The following is a 14,665-nucleotide window of genomic DNA, read 5'->3' on the forward strand; positions in this document are numbered from 1 at the left end:
ATCAGCCAAGCAAGTATATTTGGAGGTTGAAAGTTTATTATTAACCCATTGACTTGACTGCCCTTGAACGCAGCTTGAAGCGAGTCGGTTGCTAAGTGACGGTGCGTAAACTGAGACTTCGTCCACGGGCTAAAACGTGATGTTTAGTCCTAAATAGATTTCATAGGAGATTTCAGCTGTCACCGGTGGGTAGTTTGTTTGATATTGTTTACGAAGGCTAATAACATTACATTGAGTAGATAATGAGGGAATATTCATTTTTCTGTGAACTATCCCTTGATAGTTGGGATTGTGATAAAACTAAGCTCCTAATGAACAAACTATGATTTATTCGGTTTATTTTAGCCGAGAGCTCAGTGAAGTAAAGCGACCCAACCAGCAGTAGCATGAGCTGGCAGTGTGGTGCAGCTCAGCCCATTTTGATGGATGAGGAGCTTGTGCAGAAGGCAGTTGATGAGCAAACTCCTCGAGATCAAGGTGGGAGAATTGCCAGGGCGGAGGGAATACACCTCAATGAAGTCCTCACTATCCGTCTGGACTTCAAACGTAAGAAAAGACCTTGTAAAAATATCAATCAGTGTATGAAAGTGAATTGTGCTTAGGTATGTGAGATGTCCTCTGTTCACAGACATCCTGAAGATTGACAACTTATGGGACTTCACATCCTTGACCAGGCTTTATCTAAACAACAACTTCATAGAGAGGGTTGAGGGCCTGGACCATCTGGCGAATCTGACATGGCTCAGTAAGATGAAGCTTCTTTATTTGCATTGTTTATGTAATGGTTCAAATAGGGACAAACACATATAGAGTCCAGTAACTATACCAAGAATAACCAACATCATTCTGAATGTGTCTTTTAGATCTGTCGTTCAACAGAATAGAAAGAATTGAGGGTCTGGAGTCTCTGCGGAAGCTTGAATTACTGAATTTGTCCAACAACAGAATCTCTGTCATTGAAAACATGGATGAACTTGACAATCTCTCTCATTTCTTCATCTCAAACAACCTCCTTGAACAACTGGATAATGTAAAAAAAAAAACGTCCCTTTATAAATCCATCACATATATAAAATGCATATGCATTAGTATTGCAATTAGGCTGCTGTGTAACATTTGTGTATGTTCATGTAACATATACCATAATGTAATTCTAATTCATTTTAAAGGTGCTCTCCCTCAGGAAATTCAAGAAACTGTTCGACCTCAACCTATCTGGAAATCCTCTCTCAAAGGAGGATGGATACAGTTACTTCATTGCTGCCTTCTTTCCAAACTTGACGTGCCTAGACTTCAGGTTACTTAGTGAGGAGAAAGTAAGTCTAAACAAAGATACAGTTGTAATCTACTGTACTCATATAGGTCTGTTTGGAAAATTGTCATCATTGGTATTTGTAACGTTCCATGTTGATATTGTATTAAAAAAAACATGTGTCTGTGCAGAAAAAGGAAGCATCTATCAAACACTACCTAGCTGTTGAGAAAATGAGACAAGAAGAGCTGCAGAAGCAACAAGCCGATGATGCTGAGCAAAGCCGGAAAGCAGAACTCCAATTACACACAGTAACCTAAAGCTCTTGTTTGTAATGCAGTCATTGTCCACTGAGCTCTGAAGCCTGCAAATGCACAGACAGTGTGACAGGTCAGTTCTTTTTTCCCAACAGGACGCCTTTGTGGAGTTCCTCAATGGATCCAATCTGTTTAAGAGCATGTTTAAAGACGACCCAGAAGCGGAGACACTACGTTGTGTGACAGGAGTGGCTCATCTGCTTCAAACATATCCTTTGATTCTTGACTTTCTCATCCATGTGGGTGTATTAACGACATGTTAATCTGGGAAATCAGTCCTTAAATTCCTTGACCCAACGCTTACATTTGAGCAGCAAATGGGGGAACTGTGTGAGCAGTTATTTGAAATAGGCTTGGCAGAGCATAAACGAAGAGAGGCAGAGGTAAACTCCTTCCTCAGCGGTCACACAAAGCTTGTGACAGACTACCAGAAGAAAGCATCACAGGTTTTGGCAGAATTTGAGCAGCAACACCAAGAGGTGAGCTGGGCCCATATATAATGTTTCTAAAGGCGCTGTGTAATGCTTAGAACATTTAAATAGATAATAACTCATTAACTCTGCTTTTAGTAGATAAACATTTCTTATGTTCATGACACAAGTGAATTTCTCTGGTTTGGAATCTATAAAGTTGATCTTTATTTTACGCCTTTCTAGAGGATGGTGGAGTTCAGGCAGTTATCAGACCCAGACAAGCTGCAGGTCAAGATCGGCCACTGCAACGATGCAATCAACCAGCTCTCAGACAGCCTAATGTCACTGGAGCTTAAGCTCAACAGCCAGTTAGAGGTGAGTGCGTGTGTGAGGTTTTTTTATTTGTGTTTTTGTAAGCTGATTATTATAATTATTATAGATGCTATAGATTTAGATTAAATACATTTGCAAGTCAAAAACTCTTTTCTTTCATTTCAGGACATCATCAAAGAGTTGGATATCAACATCTCAGACATGGTTGGCAGCTTCACTGAAACTGTGCAGGGGATATATCCTTTTCATTTGTTTTTTGCATCATTTGCAATAACGTTGAGTTAGTAAATTAAGTGTTTATTATATTTATATGAGAGACAATATCAAGCTACACCTTAATACAATTCCAGATTGATGCACCAACGCATAATGGAAAAATCCAACTCTATCTGTCTTACCCTCATTTGTGAACAAGATCTTAAGAAACCACCTTCGCTTTCTCTTCATCCAATTTGACCTGGATTCAATTTAAATTGAGTCCCATTGTCAATTATTAAGTCCTGTCTAAATGATACCTTTAACACAACCATACATATGCCCAATTTCGAGATCTGGAGGATACTTATCATCAGAATGTGCGAGATATTGCTTTGGCAACTCTGGAGAAAGTGGCCTCGGACAGCGTGGGAGAGGACATGTCAGGTGACGTTAGATGGGTAAGTGTTGTCTCTTTTGTACCAAACTGGCTAAATGATTATATTATAGTCACTGTAGACTGCTATAGCCTCATAGTAAAAGCACTGATTACAGCATATTACTGTCTGCACACTCTGCCATGTTGACTCTCCAGTGTTATCCTGCAGCCACCACTCTTAAGACCTGTTTTTTTTTCTCACTTCATCTTATATATATATCAGAATTATAATCTAATGTGAACACTGATGACAGAGATTAATCCCAATTGGTCAGATGATGTGAAGACATTACCAGTCATTACCAGTGTCAGTGCCCTCACCCTCTTTTACCTGTGTTCTCTCTCTGTAGCTGTTTACAGACAAAAACATGGTGATGGACGCACTGGCCACCGGCCACGATAACCACCTGCTGAAGATCAGTGACAGAGAGACTCAGTGTGTTACACGTGTCGAGGCCTGGAAAGTGTCCCTGGTTAAAGGGGTAGGGAGCTGGAATTACCTTACAGCGAGCAGCCCAGTTCAAATTTTCATAATTGACAAACCTCTCCTTCGCATCTCACTGTCTTGTTATTGTTTGCTTGTTTTCTTTATGGCTTATTACAGATTCAAGACAAAGAACTTAAGCGGAACCACAAGTGCATCGCAGACACCCTCAAGTATATGGACCATTTGCGGGAGCAGCTGGACGAGTTCCAGTGGCCAGATCTTTGAGGCAAACAATCATTTCATTCACATACTTGTTATTAAAATGGAACCGGACATTCTCAAAGCCTTGTGGGACAAATGTCATATAACAAATGTCACTGTGTTCAAGTAAAATTATGAATCTGTTGTTTTATGTATTTATTCCATACATTCCATTTGTTCCCTGTTTGTTGGTCGGTTGGTTATTAACCAATAACAGAATAATTTCATCTGTTCATCCAGTCTCTTTCCACCTGATTTGAGACAATAAAGACATTTTGATGACCAATATTCTGCTTCAGCTCTTTCCTTGTTCCCCAGATGAGCAAATACATGTATCTGGGTTTACTGTGGTGAACATAACTCATAAATATTGCAAGACAAACAACAAAGAGTGTCGATCAAAAAGAAAATATATGGGACGAAATGAAAACCATGTGGTTGAGTGCGGGGATACAGTAGAGGGGTTGATATGTATATTTAGTTTATTTTAAGAGAGGCAGACTAATTACCTGCCAAGGAGGTTATGTTTTCATCCCTGTTTATTGATCGGCTGGATAACGCAAAACCTACAGGCTGGATTATCACAAAACTTTTTTTTCATTAATTATGTGTCTTGATGTAAAATAATTTGATTATTGTGAGCAAGAGGGCACAGTTCATTATATCATAGTACACTGAGCAAGAAAGAACGCAGATAATTGTAAACCTTGGTAGGATTAAAGTACATTTTGATTTAAGTGTTATCGAATACTATTTTATTATCTTAGAAAAACTAACATAATGGAGATAGTATAAGTTTGTTTTGAGTTGTTATTTAACTCAATAGAATAAATAATATAATCATATAACAGCCTGATCCACACTCCACACCAGCTGGTGGCGGTGATGCACCAAATCGTTGTTTACTCTCGTCACATTACACACGAAGAAGCAGTAAACCGAGAGAAGACGAAGAAGAAGACGCTGCAGCGCTCCGCTCCAGAAGAGAGAAAACCCCACAAACTGAGCGAAGTCCCCCCACTGCTCGATGTGACACCTCCAGACCCTCCTCTCCCCCGCTGCGGCTCAGTCGAAGAGTTCATGACGGTTTCGGACAGCGACTCTCTCGCGCTCATCATGCCCGTCCCAGCGGAGTGCCGCAGCTCCACCGAGCCGGCCCGCTCATCCTCGGCGTCGCTTGTCCCCGCCGCCCCGATCAACACCCACCAGCCGGGGGTGGCCACCTCGCTGCTGTACAGCGGCTCGCAGTTCCGGGGCTACCAGAAGAGCAAAGGCAACTCCTACGACGTGGAGGTCGTTCTGCAGGTACATTCCCGCCTCGTCCTCATGTCGATGGGATTGTTGTTCTACCAATGAAGTCGACATATTTGTAGCCTTAGTTGCTACATGACTAACTTAGCAGACGTTAGCTCCCTTAGCTCGTTTCGCTGACCCACATTTCTGCTGTGGTATTTCATTTTGAATTTGGACCAAATGTTGACAATTAACTTTCTCGTCAACTACTTTTGTTACACACACACACACAGAGACAGACACACACACACACACACACAACCCAAACATGTTAGCATTTTGTGCCACTACCTGCTCCAACGGGTGAAATGAGTCTTCACTCCACCCATTCTCACACTATTCTGTTTACATTGTATTTATTGTTTCTATTCCTTTTTTATAGGTTTTTCATATTTCCTTGCATCACTAAGGATTGCATGTTTACTTGCTGCTGTAACACTGCACATGTCCCCATTGTGGGATTAAATAAGGATTCTCTTATTTTATAAACAGAAGACATAACGCCTGCGTGCTTGCACTGATACATATTGATTTGTCTGTTCACACCAGTCTACTGACATGTACACGTCCTGCTAAAGAAGAAGGAGAAGAATCTTGTGCATTGGTGATTTCAGGCCAGTTACTGTACGTGTTCCCTGTTTGTCTTTTTGCAGCATGTGACCGTGGAGGACTCGTACTTGTGTGGCTACCTGAAGATAAAGGGTCTAACTGAGGTGAGATGTGAAACTAGGTCAGATGTTACGAGGCTGACCTTTTTATTCTGTCAAAGACCGAGCTCGGACTGGGTTCACTGTTCCAGCAAGTGGAGACCGGTCCCCGCTTGTTCGATGCGGACTGAACTGGGACAAAGATTAAAGGCCGGCAAATACGTGTGTAGACTAGTCTTTTTTCTTATTTTCTTTTCTTGTGTCGACCGCATACGCTTTTCATTATGCAACATGTGGTGGAGAGAGGGTTCAGGGGTGAATTTTGGCTGAGGCAGAGTGGAGTGAAAGATGAGTAGCCTGGTTGTGAGAATTTAAATCCAATAGAACAAATCATTTCCCCCATGTCTGACGTACTAAATCAAAAGAGTTCCATAACAATTACTGTAATCTTTTCTGCTGATGCATCGTAAATTGCCTGCTGCACAACACACAGTTTTTTTTTGTGGTCTCTTTAAAAAAGTCTGAAATTCAACTTGGTCTTAAATATGCTGAGGTAGGTCTTAATCATGTTAACGTTAATTTAATATAACTCCTCCATCATTAAAATTCCATGCCTAGTTTGGAACTTATCTGTGTTGCAGCTCTTTGTCAACGATACAGATATTATCGCGCTGTAATCAAACTATTACCAAGACCAATGTGGGACTGATAACTGTCTGCCAACACAGTTTATCAGCAGTTCACTGGGCTTGGCTGTGGGATAGTCTACGGAGACCTACTGCCCTGGCTGTAGTTTGTGAGATAACGTGGTGTTTCAAGGGTTATTCTCTACTTCACATTATCTTCAATAATGGGGATGTTTAGGAACAGCTTATTCCTTCAGAACTGTCTTGACATAGGTCTAAAATTTGACTCATTATGGTCCTAAAATGTCTTAGATTTTACTTATTGAAACCTGCAGAAACCATAAGCTGAAGATCTTTCTCTGCAGTTTGAAAACAAATACAATCGGCACTCGTGTAGAAATGTTTCACTGCATTGTTCTTCCCGTCCTAACCTTTGTTTCTCTGTGTGACAGGAGTATCCCACTCTCACAACATTTTTTGCTGGAGAAATTATAAGTCAAAAGAGGCCTTTTTTAACCAGGAAGTGGGACGCAGATGAGGATGTGGACAGAAAGCACTGGGTATGCTGTGTTGAGTTTTTATTTGTGATCAATGACTAATACAGCTTCAGAAACTGGCTTTTCTCAAAATGTTTTTATGTCTTCTTAACTAGGGCAAGTTTCCACCTTTTTACAAATATGCCAAAAGCTTCAACTCGGACGACTTTGATTATGAAGCACTGGACAACAGTGATTATGTCTTCATGAGGTGGAAGGTTAGTAGGTGATGTTACTCTCACGGCTCCCCTGTCTCTCTCGTGTTGGTGCTAAACTCTGACCTCCGCTCGTCTTGTCCTGCACCGTCAGGAGCAGTTTCTGGTTCCAGACCATACTATCAAAGACATCAGCGGTGCCTCCTTCGCAGGCTTCTACTACATCTGCTTTCAGAAGTCCACAGCTACTATCGAGGGCTACTATTACCATAGGAGCTCTGAATGGTAACTACTTCGCCTCCTTGTGGCCCTGCTGCAGAATTCCAAGCTAAATTCAATGGTTTAAACAGAACTGTTAATATTTCTTATGTTAATATTGCTCTCTTTTTTATCTTGCGCCTGCAGGTACCAGTCTCTTATCTTAAACCATGTTCGAGAGCACAGCGTGCCCATTTATGAATTTCGGTGACAAAAAAAAACTCAGGTGTTCAGCATGAAGTAAAGGACAGTTCACACTGCCCTGTGCTTAAATGGGACGGGAACGACGGAGAGCTTATGATGCCATGAATAGGGGTGACCTGTTTCCTCACAGCAGGGGAAGTGAAGGCAGACAGTCTTCTGATGGAGTGAAGGAAAGATGGTGCAGCGAGACAGAAGACCTGAAGGCCAAAGACGGTTCTCACAGCTGCTGTAGAACTTGATGTTTGTCCCGTATTTCATTTTTAATTTCTTTCTCTGGACTGTTTTTATTTTCAATTTTGTGCAGCGGTTTTCTGTGCGCTCTCACAGAATCTGTCTCCCTGTAGCTGGACAGCAAAACGGTTCCAGTTTTGCTTTCGCGGAGACATTATGAGCATAATCTGCCTTTTAGTTAAGAGTCACATGAGAGTAAAGGTGTCAGAGGAGTTTTGCTCAGTAAGCTCTTTTTTTCTTTTAGAGTTTTTCAACAAAAGCAATGATGAGCAGTGATCTACTTTTGTCTGTGAGACTAAGTCATGGTCTGATGATCAGGGAGGAAATGAACTAGAACTCGAAATGATCACCAATAAATAATAATTTCCAAGCTGCTGGGTTTTTCAAAGATCCTCTAATCAACACTGTCTCCACAAACAGCTAATGGCTACACGCTGAATTTTCGCTATGCAAAACTCACTAATGGAAGTTTTTTTTAATTATTTTACGTCTATGCGCCGGTGGCAGCCAGTGGGTGGAGACATTCTGTTTTCAGGTTGTTCCTCCATTCTTCTGGGCTCAATATCTCAAGAATACCTCGAGAGAATCCTTTCAAATTTGCAACATATAATTAGATTTTGGTGGATCAAGGTCACGGTGGCCTCACAAAACGTGTTTGTCGCCTCGTGAACAGGATATCTCAAGTCTGCCTTTAGGAAATTTCCGATTTTGACCAGTTGGACTTAAAGATGTTAGATTTCAGTGGTGACCTCATATGTCTGGAAGAGAAATATACGTAGACTGAAACTGCACTGGTTGGCGGAGGCATACAACCACAAAGCGGTATTTTTAGTTTTATTTTCAAGAGTGAGATATTTATTTTTTTAATCAAGAGGAAAAGTGTATATGAAAGTTAAGTGGTGGAATCAATAAGGAGGCTTATGGGTATCTTAGCTCAGATGCTGAGTTGTGTTTTCAGGATTTTGGTCATGTGAAAGATGGAGCAGGGAGACCTAATGGCACACGTGCAGTTTGACTGAATCACTGTCACATGTATTGTAGTTCATGTGTGGTTGTACTGGTTTATTTTACTACATTTGTCTGGTTTGGAAAATGTCTCAAAATAGGAGATTCAAGTAACGCATGTCTGCGATGTGCGACTGCTCTACTCACCAGGGAATGTGATGTAAAGAAGCACCTCGTGTGGCTCGGGCGCCGTGGAAGAGGTGACGGAGACAGAACAAAACCCACTGCCTTACAATTTTAAAGTTTTGTAAAGTTGCAACACATGAGCTTGAGGTTATACGGTTGGTGATGTTTTATTTAAAGAAATCAGAGTATATTTCTGCGAGAGAAATTAAAGCTTTTGATCTGCAGTCTACTGAGAAGTGTTGCTGTCGGTCATGTGCCGGAGAGTGCATGTCCTCTGCCTGCCTGTGTGTTGCTCGTAGCCTTTCAGCCGGCCTGCTGGCCTGCAGCATGACACAAGGACTTGAGGGGTTGTCGTGGGGGAAACTCTTGACACTATATGTTTTTTTAAAAACCCAAGTAAGTGGATTGACCACTTCACAGTCTGAATGACTTCAAAATAATTTGCTTGCTTTTTTTTTTAATTAATCAACTAAATCAAAATGTGCAATGTAAAGAAACATGTTTGTTTGAGAGTGTGTCTGTAAAAGTCAGATGATGTATGATAAATCTGCTATGAATGTATCGTATGAGATGGAATAAAGAGAAATATTTATACTTTATTGCTTTTACATCAGTCAGTCAGATCATTGAGATGGCAGCGGACACTAGATGTCAGTAGTGGACCACGAAAGTCATTTCTCGTGTCAGGGAATCAAACCAAACTGTCCTATGTTCACACCTCTGAATATTTGGCAGCAGCACAGTAAAGTGTGCCTCACCTCATATTGTCTCTGAGCTGCTGAAGAGTGAATCGACTACAATGCTGATGGTGTGGGAAAATATTTTTTTTTGCTGCCACACAGTAAGGATGCAGTGCACTCACCTTTTGACTTGAAACCCCTTTGTGCACATACAAATCTTATTAATGGAGGAGGTGATCCACACCCTACAGGCTGCAGGTTGTCACCATTCCCTTATCAGGTTAAATTTATGTGTTGAATGTTTTCATAACCCTTAAAAACAGGTTTGTACTCTTCAGAAAGTCAATGACGGCCTTTGTTACTTTTATTGCATGGTTACACGCAGGCTTAGGACATTTCTTGAGAATATCAAAATGAGTCAATGGTCAATAAATTTGGCTCGTGTTTGGCGCACATGCAGCCGCTGATGATTCCTGCCTGGAGATGAGGTAACATTTTCTCAAATCAGGAAAGAAAAAATGAGGGAAACAACTTCCTTGTGTGCCTTTAACAATGCTGCCTGTCTCCAGGATGAAGACACCCACTGTCTGCAGGTCTGATGCTTTCTACTTTCAATTCGTTGTATCATCTATGCACTTTGGCTGTGATTTAAAAGATTACATTCATTTTATTGTTATTTCAGCATTTGATGCAGCCAATGGAGAACGAGACACATTCACAGAATCCCAAAAAGGCAAATCAATGAAACTAAGATTATAATAGTAGTTGTGATTTATTCTCTTCTAGTATTTTACTAAGTATTACAAATAAAATAAAATAAAGGATGAGCAGACATCCCCTTTATTTTGTGACTTTTATTCTTTATTACTAAGTAGCCTGTGCCAACTTCAAAAAGGGGAAAAAAATCTTCATCTACCTCTGGTGTGAAATAAAAACATAATTCCAAGCACTTAGGTGTGTTTTTATTTAGTGTAGTAGAATGAGCCTCTTGTTTTTCTTCATATATTTATTATTTTTCCTTAAACTGCTTTGTCTTTTGTCTCTTTCAATTAATTATACTCTTATTTTTTCAATCGTCTTACTGTCTGTTAGAGCTCGAGAGTTTGGTTTTTATTTTACAGAATAAACAAAGCAGAGAAGATGTGTTACAGTTGACGTTATCTAAATTCAAGTTCTATATATTTGGTTGTATTTCATTTTATACAGTGAAGCTCATCTCATGTAGTAATCATGTTATAACAAGGAGATTATCATTCTATTTGTTTTGTGAGAGGAAAAAATGGGATCATAACTAAAGAATGTTTCCTTCAGCAAAGAATGTGACCATTTTTGTTTCTGCCCCACTCACCTGTTTGAGACAATAAGGCTTTCTTAGCAGGTCTCTCAGTTCTGGTGCAATTCTGGAGTTTCCTACGAGTGACGGAGGTCAGAGGTTTTGTTTCTGCCTCTGACTCACACAGGGCAGCCACGCCCGCGCCCCTGTGGAGAATATAAACCCGCCATCACTGCCTCAGTCTCAAACCAGGTCGAGGCACAGAGGCTACACCTGCAGCTCAGAGTCAAAACAGTGATCCTCTTCACCCTGCGTCCTGGTTCTGTCGTCGGACCATGGAGGCCCAGCGGTATCCCATGAGTGTGCGTTTCACCGGAGTGTTGCACAAGGAGAAGAGCAAAGTAAGCGCACACGGAGTCATCCATCATTCTGTTACCATCACGAACATCAGTGTGATCAATCTGCATTCTCCTGTTTCCAGATGTACATCACCTCCGTGCTGTGGTCGGACCAGAGCGACATCGTTGTTTACAGAACTTTTCGGGAGTTCAAGCAATTCCACGTGAGTATTAAACGCGCGTAAAAATCTAAATCGTGCGTAAAAGTGGCTGTTTTGTTTTAACCCGCTCTGTTCCTTTCATCAAATTACAGAAAAAAATGAAGAAGGCCTTCCCAGCAGCAAGTAAATTGAAAAAATCTGAGAGAATCATCCCACAGTTTCGAGGTAAGCGTGCGTAATTCCCAGCTGCAGTTTGGTTACATCATGCGCCATCGAGGCTGTTGCGCATTGTGACTCCGTGCGTCCTGCTTCCTTTAGACAAGAAGACGAAGCGGATCGGTCCCAAGAAATCCCTCTTGCGCCTCAAACTCTTGCATAAATACTGCAACGAGCTTCTGAGCTGCGACCCGCGGGTCACTCAGTCTGGAGACCTCATCCAGTTCTTCCAGCCCAAAGACCAGGACCTGCAGCCGGACTTCTCTAAGAACAGGTACGCTAAACATGTAGGATATTTTTTTTAAGTTTAGTGGGGAGATGCCAGATGAGATTTCTTACCTCTCTGGGCTTCCTCTTCCACATCTCAGCAAACTCAGGGTGTCACCCAGATTGCAACTCGTGTATCACTTCTAAAGAATGGCAGATTTGTCTTAAATAGTACAGGATTGTTGTCGCTAAGGGTGTGAAAGTGTTGAAAAATGCACAAAAAACAATAACAAGTTGTCACAAACAGACTTGAAAATTCATTTTCAGATTAGTCCTGCAAACATGGGCGTGTGGAAAAAAAGCTGCAACCATCGCCACAGACCAAGCAAACAGCCCATTCCTGTTTAGCACAGTCACTGCACTAGTATTATAAAAGAGTCGACCAGGATCTATCCACCTTTCAAACTGCACAGAAAAATAACGTCAGAAGAATAAAATCAGGCCCATGCATAACATCTCTTCATTTTTTCTGACGTGTGTTTACCTGCAAACTAACCAGCAGCTCTTCTCCTCAGCATCATCATCATGCCATCGGAAAATGAACTCAACGGCGACACAGGCCACCTCCACGGCGGCAACGTAACCCAGCCGTTTGTCACAGAGACGTACAGATGTGTGGCCTCGTACGAGACCAAAGACACCAAGAACAAACCTTTCAAAGTGGCCGTGGATGAAAAAGTGGACGTACTGATAAAGGATAAAGCAGGTGAGCAGAGAAACGTCAGTCAGTTGATGATTAAGAGTAACAGGCCCAGACGCTCGCTGGCATCAGTATAATGTGCAATTCTGGTGGTTCAGGGTGGTGGCTCGTGGAGAACGAGGACAAACGGATGGCCTGGTTCCCTGCCCCCTATTTGGAGACGCTGGATGACGATGAAGATGAAACAGATGGGACTCCTGAAAGAGGTACATGCATAGATACAGGTCCTGTTGTGCTCTTTCTCAAGACACCACGAACACCTTGGCGTTCAAGTCTGTCAACAGGACACTAAAGTTCTTTTTTTTATCACTCTCAGGAACGCTGTGCACTGCAATCAAGAGCTACAAGGCCACCAAAGACGATGAGCTGACTGTGCACATCGGTACAATGGTGGAGGTCCTGCAGAAGTCTGACAACGGCTGGTGGCTCATCAGGTGTTTATTAAATCAGGCCTTTTTTTTTTATTAGAGATGGATTCAGTTAACAGTCTTTACTGGGGATGGTGGGACAGTGACTTCTTCTCAAAATGCCAGAAAGGTCGGATGGTTGAAGATGAATAGGATGAATTCAGGAAAACACTGAATTGAACGGCAGCATAATGTTAATCTTAAATGAGTTAAAGGAGAAGGGATAATGTGCATCAGACTCTGAGCTCATGTTTTCCTCCTGAAGTCCTGAAGCCTGTAAATACGGGTATCTTGATTTTAAAAAGTCCAGATTTGAAATCCTGCCCGTCTCTTTCTTTCCTTTAACAGATACAATGGTAAAGCAGGTTACATCCCCGCCATGTACCTGCAGCCCTACAGCCACCCTCACATCCGCATGCCAGGAGACCAGCAAAACCGTCGCTCCTCCTCTGTGCTACCAGCATCCTCCTCCTCCTCGATGCTGGAACAGTCCCACCAGCAAAACCGTCGCTCCTCCTCTGTGCTACCGGCATCCTCCTCCTCCTTGATGCTGGAACAGTCCCACCAGCTCAGCCTCTCTTCAGGTAACCTTCTGAAGCTTCCACCCACCAGGTCCTCATCCTCCCTTTCGCTCCAACCAGACACGATTCAGAGGTCTCGCTCTCTCGACATCGTGTCTGAGCCACCTCCTGCTCAGCCAGCCCCGAGTACCTCTGCCACCAACGTTGCCACAGCAACCACCCCTGCAAAACACTCTCCTCCGCCCACCATCATGGTGCAAATGGCCGGAGGGGAGGAGGAGCGTGGCAGGAGCCTGAGGGCAGAGAGCGATGCAAGCTTTGTGAGCAGCAGCAGCAGCAGCAGTGAATTCAGCTGCAGCGACGACCTCAGTTCCTCCTCAGCAAGCTTGTCCCTCAACCTGAGCCAGAGCGCCACTGAAGAGCGGCTGCGCCACAGCCGTACGCCTCCACCCGGGAACGGCCTCAGCCCAACGTACGGCACAGAGGGGAAAATGCTCCCCAGTGTCTCTGATCCCAACCTTTACAAGGGGAACTCCATGCCCAAGGTGCCGCCCAGGCCGCAGCCTCGGGAGATCCTCACCCGCTGCACCACCATCACCCGCAAGAACGCCGGCAGAGGCCTGTCACCCACACAAACTGAGATACTGAGCCAGTGAACTTTTACTATCAAGGAACCTCATCTGTTCTGTAGATGTTGATGAGTTTTGTTTAATTTTATTCTCATACACATTGACATTCTGCTGCATTTATCAAAACAAGGGGGTTGTGTACACTAACTGGAATTAAGAGTCACTGCACCATATAGTGTGAGAGGACTGTGGGAATATATAGCGGGAATTAAGTTGTGTCTCTTTAAAACTGCATAGAAAACACTTTTCTTCTAGTCTCCCATGAGTAATGTGCATTTTCTCAACTTCTGTAAAGTCTGCTAAATTTTACCAGCTCACATGAATAAATAGGATGATTAATCAGGTTACGGTAAACATTCTCAGCCCACATCTTCACTATCCGCTCTAAAATGTTTATTTTCCATACTGGAAACCCGTGTTGTGCCTTATATGCATTTGCACTGTGTTGAGTGCAAGAGTGTGATTGGTTTGTTATTTTACCTGCAAAAAATGAAAGCCAGTGTGTTCAGGCTGTTGTTGAAGTAAAAATAAACCTCACTTGAAGAATGGGACATGTGCAATTACTCTACACTGACTATACACACCAGATTAAACCATGTAGATTCACTGGGTGTGTTCACATGTTACTGTGGAGCTGGGAACAAATAAAAAACACTTTTATCATGCTTCTTGTGTGAAATCAGCTCATTGAGTTTGTCCTCCTGTGTTTGGACTGGGAACACTAAAGCTGTGTGCGCCCCACCCCCAGCTTTACT

General features: G+C 42.5%; 3 protein-coding genes across 3 annotated transcripts; all 3 read left to right on the forward strand.

The window, feature by feature from the left end:
* The first annotated feature begins 100 nt into the window (after positions 1 to 100).
* drc3 (dynein regulatory complex subunit 3) lies at positions 101 to 3,923 on the forward strand. Its single transcript, XM_035180782.2, has 13 exons — positions 101 to 185; positions 346 to 546; positions 629 to 745; positions 864 to 1,030; positions 1,170 to 1,316; positions 1,444 to 1,563; positions 1,665 to 1,777; positions 1,874 to 2,048; positions 2,226 to 2,357; positions 2,481 to 2,551; positions 2,848 to 2,971; positions 3,300 to 3,431; positions 3,554 to 3,923. The coding sequence occupies exons 2-13, from the start codon at positions 387 to 389 to the stop codon at positions 3,659 to 3,661; spliced, it is 1,566 nt and encodes a 521-aa protein (XP_035036673.2). The 5' UTR covers positions 101 to 185; positions 346 to 386; the 3' UTR covers positions 3,662 to 3,923.
* A 679-nt stretch (positions 3,924 to 4,602) lies between these two features.
* On the forward strand, positions 4,603 to 9,317 carry gid4 (GID complex subunit 4 homolog). The gene is made up of 6 exons (XM_035180800.2): positions 4,603 to 4,942; positions 5,584 to 5,643; positions 6,656 to 6,763; positions 6,856 to 6,957; positions 7,049 to 7,179; positions 7,300 to 9,317. The coding sequence occupies exons 1-6, from the start codon at positions 4,718 to 4,720 to the stop codon at positions 7,361 to 7,363; spliced, it is 690 nt and encodes a 229-aa protein (XP_035036691.1). The 5' UTR covers positions 4,603 to 4,717; the 3' UTR covers positions 7,364 to 9,317.
* Positions 9,318 to 9,461: 144 nt separating this feature from the next.
* Positions 9,462 to 14,575, forward strand: noxo1a (NADPH oxidase organizer 1a). Its single transcript, XM_035180775.2, has 8 exons — positions 9,462 to 11,072; positions 11,153 to 11,233; positions 11,323 to 11,395; positions 11,489 to 11,660; positions 12,169 to 12,359; positions 12,452 to 12,559; positions 12,670 to 12,787; positions 13,109 to 14,575. Exons 1-8 carry the CDS (start codon positions 11,007 to 11,009, stop codon positions 13,935 to 13,937), a joined length of 1,638 nt encoding a protein of 545 aa, XP_035036666.1. The 5' UTR covers positions 9,462 to 11,006; the 3' UTR covers positions 13,938 to 14,575.
* The last annotated feature ends 90 nt before the right edge of the window (positions 14,576 to 14,665 follow it).

This window comes from Hippoglossus stenolepis, chromosome 16 (assembly GCF_022539355.2).
Source record: "Hippoglossus stenolepis isolate QCI-W04-F060 chromosome 16, HSTE1.2, whole genome shotgun sequence".
In the NCBI taxonomy this organism is placed as follows: domain Eukaryota; kingdom Metazoa; phylum Chordata; class Actinopteri; order Pleuronectiformes; family Pleuronectidae; genus Hippoglossus; species Hippoglossus stenolepis.